The 12,391-nt window shown below is 36.8% G+C and overlaps 1 protein-coding gene across 1 annotated transcript in view; it reads right to left on the minus strand.

Moving 5' to 3' along the window:
• The window catches only part of LOC130922249 (limbin-like), a 39,025-nt gene extending 26,710 nt beyond the window's left edge, over positions 1-12,315 (minus strand). The window contains exons 1-11 of the mRNA XM_057846897.1: positions 11,855-12,315; positions 11,697-11,772; positions 6,070-6,215; positions 5,913-5,969; positions 5,654-5,840; positions 5,473-5,573; positions 5,305-5,370; positions 4,239-4,373; positions 2,191-2,330; positions 1,782-2,106; positions 1,366-1,605 (exon numbers count right to left, since the gene is read on the minus strand). Coding sequence (XP_057702880.1) covers positions 1,366-1,605; positions 1,782-2,106; positions 2,191-2,330; positions 4,239-4,373; positions 5,305-5,370; positions 5,473-5,573; positions 5,654-5,840; positions 5,913-5,969; positions 6,070-6,215; positions 11,697-11,772; positions 11,855-12,085 — 1,704 coding nt within the window. The 5' untranslated portion in view covers positions 12,086-12,315. The remainder of the gene's footprint in view (positions 1-1,365; positions 1,606-1,781; positions 2,107-2,190; positions 2,331-4,238; positions 4,374-5,304; positions 5,371-5,472; positions 5,574-5,653; positions 5,841-5,912; positions 5,970-6,069; positions 6,216-11,696; positions 11,773-11,854) is intronic.
• Between the last annotated feature and the right edge of the window lie 76 nt (positions 12,316-12,391).

Consider the following 12,391-nt stretch of genomic DNA (forward strand, 5'->3'; position numbering starts at 1 on the left):
CGGCTAAACAGCCAGCGAACCCTAAACAAATACTCCAAACATAAGGCGTTCTTTTCTTCAATTTATTGAGCTCTCAAATCGTGGTAAGTGAAATATACAGAATGAATACATTTAAAACGTTGTACAATTGTATTTTTCCATGTGTGAGTAGCTAAACAGATTAGCACTATGAGTTCGCTAAAAACAAAACATATTTTCCTTTGAAATTCGATATACAAACTAACTAAAAGCTTATAAAAGACGAATGTTAGCCTAGGCTTAGCTGGGAGAGCAACTTCGTCGAGTGTTACAGCCGCAGAGTGAGAAAACAAGCATGATTCTCTTGAATGAAGGGGAAAAAAAAGGCATAGCATCAAAGATCGTTAATTGAGGAAAGATGATCTTGCCCTAAGCACAAATCCACGTTCGTTGGATCAAGGAGAGGTCTCACTCCCAATTATTATTATTATTTTTTTTTTTTTTAAGATGAAACCTTTCCACAACAATATTTACATTTTAACTAACTTATACATTTTTAACTAACTTATTAACTTTTGAATTCTTTGTTCTTTCTAACACAAAGGCATGACATCATGTAGACTAGAGTTGACACAGTGGCTGAAAATGGCGAAACTTCACTTGAGCTTTTCAATCCTCAAAAAAAATTATGCAGTATAAATTTTAAAAAATTTTATTCAAAAGAGTTTTTACTTTTTTTATAGAAATTATTTTGTTCTTGCTCTAAACTTGAGCAACTTGAGCTGTGGCTGTGGGTATAGTCTACATTATATTTTAATTTTATTTAAAATTTGTTTTTTTTTATTGATAATTTATATATTTTAACAATACATTCATATTCCAATTTGCAACTATGTTCTAAAAAAAAATCCTGTTCAATGGAAAGAAGTTTTTTTTTTTTTTAACCCATACATTTCAAAATAACACATTTTGGAGCTATAATTGCAATACCGTGATACCGTGAAACCGCGGTATTTTTGCTCACGGTTATCGTACCGTCAAAATCTCATACCGGCACATGCCTACTCAACAGCCAGGTGGTCAAATCAAAATATGCGTAAATGTGTGTAGCGCCCCCTAGGAACAAAACCAACCTTTAATTTAAATTTTTTTTAATTACTTAATTTATTCATTTATTTTAAGGTGAAAGAGGAGGTAACAACGCAAAGGTACTATATGAATGGGATACCATATGCAGTGAACAGACTGCCGTTAGTACTATATCCAGTTTTCTTTGAGTGGACAAAGCATGTCTGTGGTTGGGCACTGCCTATTCCAGGAACCCCCCCAGCCAGCCTATATGAATCATTCTAGTCTTGCATGAATGACCGCATTATTATTGTGACCACGGCTCCATTAGTTGCTTACCTGACACTGAAGGTAACTGTGCTGAAGATTATTAGCAGCAGTCTTCTCCAACTCGCCCATCTTTGTGGCTTCCTCCAGCTCCTCAGAGAAGATCTTATGAAGCTCCACACGCCGCCACTCAATAATTTGCCTCTGGACTTTTGCTGAGGCCTCTTCATGGCGGACCAATAAAATGCGCTGAAGGTTAGCCTGGCTCAGTTTGTGTTGTTTCTCCAGCAGGACACTACACTGGAGGAGCTCCTTGTGGATTCAATGACAAGTGATAGGACATAATCATGACAGTGACAGGTTTCATAATGCAATCTAAACACTTCTAGGCTATTTTTTTTTATCACTAAATCTTTTTTTTTTAACAACAATAGGATACTTTAGCAATGCTATCCTTTCTGTAACGGTACAGCATCCATCATCATTACCTGTTGATCTGCATGTTGACACATCAGCTCAGCGTGGGCCTTCTCTGCAGCCTCCTTCCGATGCTCTGCTTCCATCTCCTCCCGGGTCTCCTGGTTACACTTGGCTGCAAGCACAGCCATGCGGGCACCTCGTTCCTCCTTCAGCCGGCCCTCCATACCCAGCAACTGCCCATGGAGCACGCTGAGAAGTCTTTGCTGGGCTTGGATGCTGACATGGCCATTAGACCGCAGTCTTCCCAGCAGGACAGAGAGAACATCCTTGTAGATCTGAATCCGAGTAGTCTCCAGGCTGTTGGTGGCGTGCAACAGTGTGGCCATTTCAAGGCTGTCATACAGAGAAAAAAAAAAACATTAAGTCAATTGTTAGTCAGTATAAAAAATTCGGTTTGAACACAATTTATTCCCTTACTTCTCAAGTGCCTGGTTCATGTTCTGTGGTTCCTCCAGCACCATGATATCAACAATTTTGTCTTCGAAAGTTGCCTCATCTTTAACAGTCTCAGTCAAGTTGCAGTCTGCATACTCAGGGTCTGGAATGCTCCTGTTTTTCTGAGTTATGAAAATCCAACAAAAACTCATGCACGGAGCTAGCGATGCAGCTGTCGATTATTTTAGTCGTTGATTAATCTATCAACTAGTTAGTTCAAATAATCGACTAATCGGTTTAGGAACATTTAATGCATTGCAGAATTAATTTTAAGAGATGTAAAACAAGATTGCACCTTCAAAAGACAATTAAATGCGACTACAAAATAAAATTCCCGATTGTTTCTTCAAACTATGCAGAATTGCACTTTCATTTAAAATTAAAATACCTGCACTTAGCCTCAAATGGTATAAAAAAATAAAGTATGAACAAAACAACAATTGGCTAACTTGCATAGCAAAAGTCAGCTAGCTTAAATGCTATTAAATACAAACTTTTTTTTTCCCAAAGCTCTTAACAAATCGTTCAAACACACATTCTCACAAAAAACAGCTATACTACAAAATAATATAATATAATATATATATAATATAAAAACAGCTAAATATAACTAAATTATGGATGAATAAAAAAACATTAGCTCAAACAAAAACTTACCGTATGTTGGTTTTAACAGGGAGCAGCTGGATTCAGCCATGTTAAATGAGTTATGTCATATTCACTGTTGCCACTAGAGGGCAGTGTATCAACCCAAATCAGTGAAACTAAATCCAAACGCTTTCAAAATAAACCATTACAACTCCACTCTAACTAAATGAATACTCAAAGCAGCAAAATTTGATTCGAAGCTTTCTTTCCTAATCAAATTACTTGAGTTAATCGATTAATTGTTGCAGCAGTACACAGAGCCATAAAAATACTTATATACCGTATTGGCCCGATTATAAGATGATGTTTTTTGCATTGAAATAAGACTGAAAAAGTAGGAGTCGTCTTATATTCGGGGTCTAGACATTATACCCATTCACGACGCTAGATGGCGCCAGATATCAATTAAGCAAATGCTGAACTTGAGAAGTAATGTTCTGTCAAGACAGATCTCAGCTACTCTCAAGTTTAACCAGTTTGCATTATTTTATAGCAATGTTTTTTCTTATTCAGATTTGTTTCAAGACTAGTTACAGTTAGATCTCGCTTTGATGGTTAATACAGTTAGATCTCGCTTTGATGGTTAATGCAGTTATTGCAGTTTTGTTGTTTTATCACAATAGATTGGTTTATTTACATTTCAAAAACCAGAAGCTATTCATTTACGAATGCGATTGCACTTTAATTTACATATTTAAATGTTCAGATATTAAGATTTGAATGAGGCAAAATAACATGTTTTTTCTCTCAAATATATTGTTATAATCATTTGTTTCGGATGTACTGTAATTATTTTCTGTATAAAAATTAATTTGGTGTTCAAAAAGTCTTTTTTCAAACTTGAGTCTTGAAAAAGAGGGGGTCGTCTTATAATCAGGGCCGTCTTATATTCGGGCCAATATGGTAAGTAAGGAAAAAAAAAAGGCAAATTATTATGTTGATATGTGTATTACATCTTTTAACAGAGTCAATAAAGCACCACCCTCTGCTGCACTAGAATTGTAGATTAACACATTATATTTCTGCTTCTAAAACAGTTCACATACCCTAGTGCTTTCACCAGAAATATTTTTTTTTAGATTTAGACAAGAAGACGGCCGACAATCAATCCCAGGGTTGTTGAATCGATAAATTTGTAGTGGCAGATTAAACCTCCCCACTCCAAAAATAAGGAAAATACTTCTTGATCAAGGTGTCTCAAGTTATTTACAATGATTAATTCTTTACTCCTCAGAAGTCCATTGATTGGACAAAAATTGGCGAATAAAAGGTGAATTCCTTTGAAGTTTTTAATTGATCTTTAAAACTATAAAGCTTTGCAAGCGATGTGTGTGTTTAAGAACTTTAGACAGTGTCAAATAATAATAATTTTATATAGTCACCTTTTGCTGAAGAAGATTCAGTCTGGTTCTCGGACCAATCAAGTTCACAGCCAGAAAGCCCAGTAAAAGCAGTGCAAAAGAAACAAAAAACCCAGCAACAAATCCAGCAAAGTGCACACCGTGGTTTGGATGTATCTGAAAAAAAAAAAAAAAAAAAAAAAAAACATTTAAGTTTAAAATACACTGTAGTGTTGTCAACAATAATAGTTGTGCAATATTAGAGTTGTCCAATATTGCTGGGTAGCTGATAATATTTGGCTGACACGAAGCATTTTAAAATGATATCAGACAAAATGCATGTTGCCTTCAAAGTGAATGTAGAAGCCTTCTGCCTTTGTTCAAGGACTGGTCACAGGTTAACATGGCATTTGTACTTACTGACCATTAAATGTCTCCTAACTAAGGTGCTTGGGATTCTTTATGTGAGCAGACCATTTGCATTCATGGTGCAAAAATTAAATGAACAATACATGATTGAAAAATAATGAATTAGAAACTCATTACATATAACTACTGCGTTACCAGAGAGAAATAGTCACTAAGAAAAGTAATAAAACACATAATAATTATTAAAAATCTGTGCAATTTGGGAAACGTCATTGCATTGGTACGTCCTAAAATTGCCTGCGTGTATTGGTTATGCTCTGGTCACCCCCCTAGTGGCTCATTTGGGTCACAACTGTAAACGTGATTTAATTGTGGATGATTTATTTTATATACTTTTGGACATTTTGGTTCAATTATATATATATATATATATATATATATATATATATACCGTATATGGGACATTTATTTTCTATAACTTCAGTTGCAGTTGTTGTCTTTTTTTTCTCAGAATGTTTATTTGGAAAACCTTCAAGGTGTTACACTTATCATTATATAAAGCATCCAGTGGGGCATCACAATAAAATTAGCAATAACCTGTTAAGTGCCCATCCGCATATATCGGTTTGATATCAGTATCGGATTTTTTTAGTTGAACAATATCGGGATATCAGTTATTGGTTAAAACGTCATTATTGGACAACTCTATGCAATATTGTTACCCAGCAGAACAAATTACCTTCTCTGTGGAATTAACACGAAGCGTCAGATTAGCTCTCAATGGACCAAACATGCTGACATCGTTCTATGGGATACATAACAAGAGAAAGTGTTGTGATTACAATTCGTTTGTGGGAATGTGGATGTTCTAAAAATACGTCAAGAGAAACGGCACAGTAGAAATGACCTGTGATAAGTTGGAGAAGGTGAGAAAAGCTGGAAGGTCCAAAACTCCGCTTTTTTGACTTCTTATTAGAGTTGTATAGTTAAAAACAATTTGGGATCCCGCTGAAAAGTATAAATTATGCTCTTCAACATTATTGAGTACATAATATGACTATAGCCATGAAACCAGAAATGAAGTTTACCAGACAGAGAATCAATGGCAAACATTTGGTATCCTTTCTCCACAACCTTGCCTCCAGTTTTTGGAGGTACTAATCCATTTATGGAGTCTCGAATGGCCACCTGTGAGAGGTTTGTGCCACCCACTGGGCTCAGGTTGTGAATGAGCAGGAAGAAAATCAGCCGTGGAGGGTCAGATTGAGCAAACACCTGGGAGAGTTATCATATGACTTGGTAACATTGCAGAGCAGATTGGTACAGTTAAATGTAAAGCCGACATACCTGCGCACACTTGTGAAACTTAACCTTAAAGGCCGCTGGAGGAGGCAAACTCTGAAGCTGCAGAAACATCCACAGCACAGGATTATAGATAATCCCCCTTTTCCCCCCCAGAAATAGTAATGGACCAGTTACAATTACAAATGATGGAAAGTATCACCTGAGGCAGAGTGTGGCCAGAATTGTATCTTGTGAGCGAGCTTCTGCGATCTCTAAGTTGCAAAATGGCTTTCATGCGGCTTAAAGAAGTGTAGAAGGAGTGCGCCCATGGGTCAGGAGAAGCAGAAGAAGAAACTGGCCCTTCAGCTGAATGTGCATAACAGACAACCATCTTATTTAATGTCTCCCTCGTTGGAAGAACAGTATTTTTTTTAACATTTGGAAGCCTGATCATTTAAGGCAGGGTGCACCCTTTGTATTTTTGGTAGCTCATGATCCCAGTAAACGGATCTAGCATCAGAAACTTGTTTCTCTGGATGTCCTACAATACCCAACGAAGACCCACACATGCATGGGGTGAACATGCTATAGCCTAGCCCAGAATTGAACCCTTGATCTCAGTACTGTAAAGCAACAAGGTACTCACTCAACCACTGTGCCACCTAGCAGCATCCACTTTTTTGGAAATACTTTAAACAAGGGCTGCAACTAACAATTATTTTCTGTAATATTTAGTACATTTTGACTATTTTGACCTATGTAGGGTGCCATGTTTTAAGCGCGCAATGGACGCTCGTGGTGATTACGAAGATTGTCAGTCATTCGACGAATACTACCGGGTTACTGCAATTCCTTCCTACGAGGCGAGACGTCCAACACATGCGCTCATCGGTTCCGCGAGTACTTACTATTTGTGTTTTTATTGAGTCTTTTATTACCTTTTCATGGCCTCAAAATACTTTTTGCATGTGTTTCCCTCTCGTACCTTTCAGCATTGTGTTGTGATAGCTTTAGAGCAGATTGTTGATCTGTTGGCCACATTGATCACGTAGCATATTTAAGCCACCCTTATTTGATACTACTACGTTTAAGTATTTTCTTAGGGCATCTTTAGTATGTTCCGTTTGTATGCATCTCCACAAAACAAGCTGAAAGTGCACAGTAGTACTTTGGGTGTCAAATTCGCCTTTTATAGGACGTTTCGCCAGTGTAGCACATTTTGGCAGAACGCAGTTCTCCCCCCCCCCCACTCTTGTCTCATCCCATATTTCCTGTTCATTTTGCTTTTGCTGCTCGTTTTGTGAAATATTGACAGTGCTGTCATGCTCACTAATGTTCCTCTCGGGTTCAAATTCAAAGGATTGAACATAGGGCTGCAGCTATCGAATATTTTAGTAATTGAGTAATCGACTGAAAATTCTATCGATTAATCGAGTAATCGGATAAAACATATTTTTAGGTGAAGAGCAATTATAAATATACATGAGGAAACAAGACATTTCATCTAATATTGAACCATTTTCAGTCAATGTCTTTATTTTCGATGTACATTGTTGAAAACAGCTAACAATTGCATCTCAGATGTAACTAGAATTAAAAAAAAGACTAATTCACTGCTTTCACTCCAAAAACTTTTAGATCTTATAAAAAATATATATTTCTTACCTAACCCTTTATTGTCAAGTGTATCACATTTAATACACCTACAATTTCATGATTTTGAGACTAATTCAGAATTTTGACATTTCTTTTTGAAAAAAAAAATAATGGATGCAAGTCAACACATGCATCTGCAGGTTCCATGAGAAAAAGAAACAGGATTTAGCTAGGGTTATATATATATTAGAGCGCTTATTACACATATTCATTTTGACTTTTTTTTTTACAAATTTGAAAAAAAGGTTTCATTAAGACCTTATTTTTCAAATTTTGTGAATCTCTGACAATTGCTTCATATTGCAGGCATTAAAGGGCTAAAAATGCCATTACTTAAAAGTAAGGTGTTTTTCCCACATGTTTGAATTGAATTTCTATTTGTGTCAAGCTATTTTTAAGTTCTAGTTAAGTTTTAAGTTACTCTAAACTGTAAGTCCTGATAGGATTTTGAGTTTTTGCAGAGTTCAAAATAAATGTATGATACCTGCTGTATTGGAGCGCCATAGGGACCAGTGCTACTTGGTGTTTTATCCAGCAATGACTACTGAGCTAAAAAAATTTACAGTTAGCATTATTAAGTTTTTATTTTACACCCTCATCACTCTACAGCGCTATGTTTTCACAGATTAAATAAAGCCTATATGTAAGACACGTTAGCCACGCATCGAAAGTGGTCATAATTAATAGAAACCTAGCCCTCTGCAGGGCTAACGTTACGTGAGCGAGTTACAGTAACTTTAATCTTATCTATTAGCGCTTAGAAGTCTACTGCTTTAATATGGCGGCTGTTTACTAACGCCGCTGACTGTCATTTTGCATCTAGTTCAACATACATGTGATCTCTATGAGACGCATCAGACGCTACCTGCTACTACCGTATCATCATGCGGGCTAGTTTTTAGCAACGTCGGCGTCGTTTGTAGCGGCTGTTGGCTGCAGTAAGTTTTTTTTTTTTTTTTTTTTTTAATTGCTTCTTCCTCTACGCACGTGACATCAGCGCGTTGTCCCGCGTTAAAAGTAGTCCGGGCAAAATGTGATTCTTAGAGCTGTCAAAATTAAACGATTACTTGAGGTGAATAAAACTACTCGGATCAGTTTTTAAACTTGAGTTACTCAAGTTGCTCGACCATTCGTTTCAGCTCTAGTTGAACAGATGACATGTTTATGTCACTAGAGTCATACTCTAGAAGCCGGCAGCGTAACCATGTGACGTCACCAACAATGGCGACCTACTAGTTGAACTAATTTTACAAATTGTATAAAAACGAAACATCAAGAGGGGTTTCAATATCAAATTATTTTAACTCATAATAACGTTTATCTTTCAAGAACTACAAGTGTTTCTATCCGTGGATCCCTTTAAGAAGCTAGTTTAGACAGTAAGATGTCCGAAAATTGGCAGAAATATGAATTGTTGTTTTCCAAAGTAAAAGGAGATTTTTGCTCATGTCGTACTTTGACTTAAAAATATAAGGAAGAAATCTGATATTTACAACTAAGAAGTTATATGTATGTTAGAATTTCAAGAATTTAGACAAGTTTAAGGTGAAGAAAGTCATAAACGATTAATTGGTTATCAAAATAGTTGTCAATTAATTTGCTAATCGATTAGTTATTGATTAATTGTTCCACCTTTACTTTGAACAAATTTGGTATGTCTTTTGGAAAGTTTTTTTTTTTAAGGCTCAGAACAGCATACCTGTCAAGTTGAACAGTTTAGGCGTAATTTGTACAAGTGAGCACTGATTTTTAAATGTGTATGCCGTCCGTTCAAAATCTGTACGTTTTTCGTGCATTACGTTTTTTTTTTCTCCGTTCGAATTTTGTCACCGTTTCGGCAACAAGACAATTTGTGTTACTATGCGTTACTACGTTGGTTGAATGACGCGGGAAAAGTCAGAGACACTGAGAGGGAAGAGTGTTTGTTGTGACGCTGAAGCAAACGCGATGCTAGGCTAGGTGGCTCCAATATTTCCTGACTGTAGCCGACAGCCTACAATCTACGCCTAGATATCACATGCATATAGAACTACATGCGAAATGGCAGACTTGGCGGCGTTAGTAAATAGCCGCCATTTTAAAGCAGTAGACTTCTCAGAAAGGCTCTGTTGTAGTGAACCTTCCTAGCGAACCTAAGTAACTTTTTATCTAAAATGCTCCTAAATCGGCAAAATCTTGACTTAAATCAATCTTTAAATGATGAAACAGGTTTAAAACTTTCACATGTCGAAAGAAGACCGAAGGGAACTAATGCAAAAACGGGAGCAATTTTAACAACTTTAACAGTTGATTCAAAACATTAAATGACTTCCAAAGATAGCAAAGGTTACTATTAAGGGTGTAACGGTACATGTATTTGTATTGAACCGTTTCGGTACGTGGTGCTCAGTTTCGGAACGTAGGCGTACCGAACGAGTTTCTGACGTAATGTAACCCTTACTTTTCGATGCTGTGAGTCGATCGGGTTACAGTTTCTTTTTGTTGATTATATTGACTCCGTCTTCTCTACTATAATGAGGACCAACACGGTAGGACAGTATAACCCAGAAACGTCAACGGCGCGACAACGTGGTCGCCGCTAGAACACAGTGAAACGCTGGCGTTAAAGTCAATCAGCCAATGCACACCAGTCGCAATGCGGCCGCGTGTTAGACGCGTCCCAGAAGCGGCTCAACACGACGCACGCGAAAAGAACGGCAGAGTTTATTATTTGACGCGACACGCGACCCTCCTGCGTCAATACTACAAACGGTAGCTAGGATCGGGCAGACCGGAAGTCACTCATTTAAAAATACGGTGGATCTGGTCGATTTTCAAACTAATATGCAATCGTAACCCACTTTTTGAGTCCATCAGATCTATTGAGTGGTAGATCGGGGCACAGTTGACTTGTCTTTGTTGATTTACTGCTGTCTTCTCTGCTATAATAATAACCAACACGGCCCCGTGTTCAATACAAAACCCTCCTACCACAACAAAACAAGTAGGAACTAATATTCACATAGGAACTAAAGTTATACAACATAAAATATACAATATAAATGAATACTACATCACATTTGTAAAATATAAACACATCATAAAATAATAGCCCATATAAATAAAATAAATTGAAATGAGCTAAAACACCTGTAATTAAATAATAAGAATAATACACAAATCCCGCTTACACAATTAAATTTATTGATTTCTGTGTGGCGCTTTAACTTGAGTAAATCCACCAATAAAGCTTTTGAAAACCGTTCATAAGAAAAAAAAAAAAGATTCATTGAGGCATTTCATTTGTAAAATACATGTTAAAATCTTTTTCATTGGGATTGCTTTTTGTTTTAGCACAGGATTTCTTTTTCCTTCTTTCTTACAGAAAGAAAGCTGACCAATACGTGGGGTCTGAAAGGCAAATTGTTTTTGGATTATCTTCAAATACCCGCTACTTTTTGAGCAGTATTCTAGCTTTGTATCGGCTAATGTTCCTATTGTTGAAAGGTGTGTAATAAACAAAGAGCACATTCATATTTTGCATTTTGTTTTCTTACTGTACCGAAAATGAACTGAACTGTGACTTCAAAACCGGGGTATGTACCGAACCGAGATTTTTGTGTACCGTTACAGCCCTAATTACTATGGTTTTTTTTTGTTTGTTTGTTTGTTTTTTAAATGGAAAAAAAAAAACATGAAACACCAGTTACCTTGCCAAGTAACTAATTACCCTTACCCTTAAGTTAATTTTATCAATTGACCTTTTTAATTTATAATTGGACAAACTAACGAACTACCTTCAAGTCAAACTGAATTGCGAGCTGAAGTGCCATGAAGTGCAGCCATCAAAAGACATGATAGAAATTGCCAAAAGTGCTGCATACAATTATAAGAAGTCACTGATAAATTTTAGTAATCATGATGTAGCTGAATATATTGATTGTTCTTTGATTGCACCAGGTTATATGTTACAATAGTACCAATAAATTCATATTATTTTAAAAATTGAATTTATTTTTGTTTAATATTGCACGCTATATACAACGTTGTAAGATTAGTCACCAATTTGTAAGGGCATACATCACTTTTTGTAAGATTGCCAACGGCCTCGGGTTGACAGGTATGAGATCAGGAACCTAGTGGAACTGCTATACTCCTAATTTAAAACTGCTGTACCTGATGGGGCAGAATACTAAGCATTTGCATACGTACAGTGTGTATGTGGCCCAGGTTCTGTTGGGTTCCTTCCAATGTGTTTGGCTTCAACGTACCTGGAAACAATTTGTGGCTGCCCAATATAAAATAAATACATTAGACAATGTTGTTATTAAATCACAGTATCATCGGTTATTCGCCAAGCGGCTACTCACTCCATTCTTAGACAAAGTTCTTGTGGATGGTGTAGAGCACCAGCATGCATCCGGATATGTTCCGTTACAAGAAATATCGGAGCAAGCAATGCTTTGCCTCTCTACAAAACTTTGTGCAGCGTTGGGGGACCAGTTTGACGATGGACTTATCAGACAAAAGCCTGACACTTGGAGGTTGATTAAAAAAGACCATATTGTCACCTTTTCCGCCATCAAGTGTACCTGAAGCATTTGTTTTGACTCTCACTCGTGAAAGCTGCTGGCCAATGATTGCGTCGGCTCTGTTGTTGAAATAAACTCGGAAAACTCCATATTTCTATGCAGCTTGTATGAATAATATTGAACAAAATGAAAATGTTGGTCAACGCCCAGGCTTTGGAGACTCCGTGCACACCCAACAACAATCCATTTTTCCCAAATCACTGCTTCCATAAACACTTCCAAAAGTTTGGGAGAGGTTTTCAAAGCAGTCGATTTCGGTATTTGCATCCGGTTAGCATTTTCAAAGTAAAATATCTCAGCCCGAATAGTTCAACA

Source organism: Corythoichthys intestinalis, chromosome 9, assembly GCF_030265065.1.
Source record: "Corythoichthys intestinalis isolate RoL2023-P3 chromosome 9, ASM3026506v1, whole genome shotgun sequence".
Taxonomy (NCBI): domain Eukaryota; kingdom Metazoa; phylum Chordata; class Actinopteri; order Syngnathiformes; family Syngnathidae; genus Corythoichthys; species Corythoichthys intestinalis.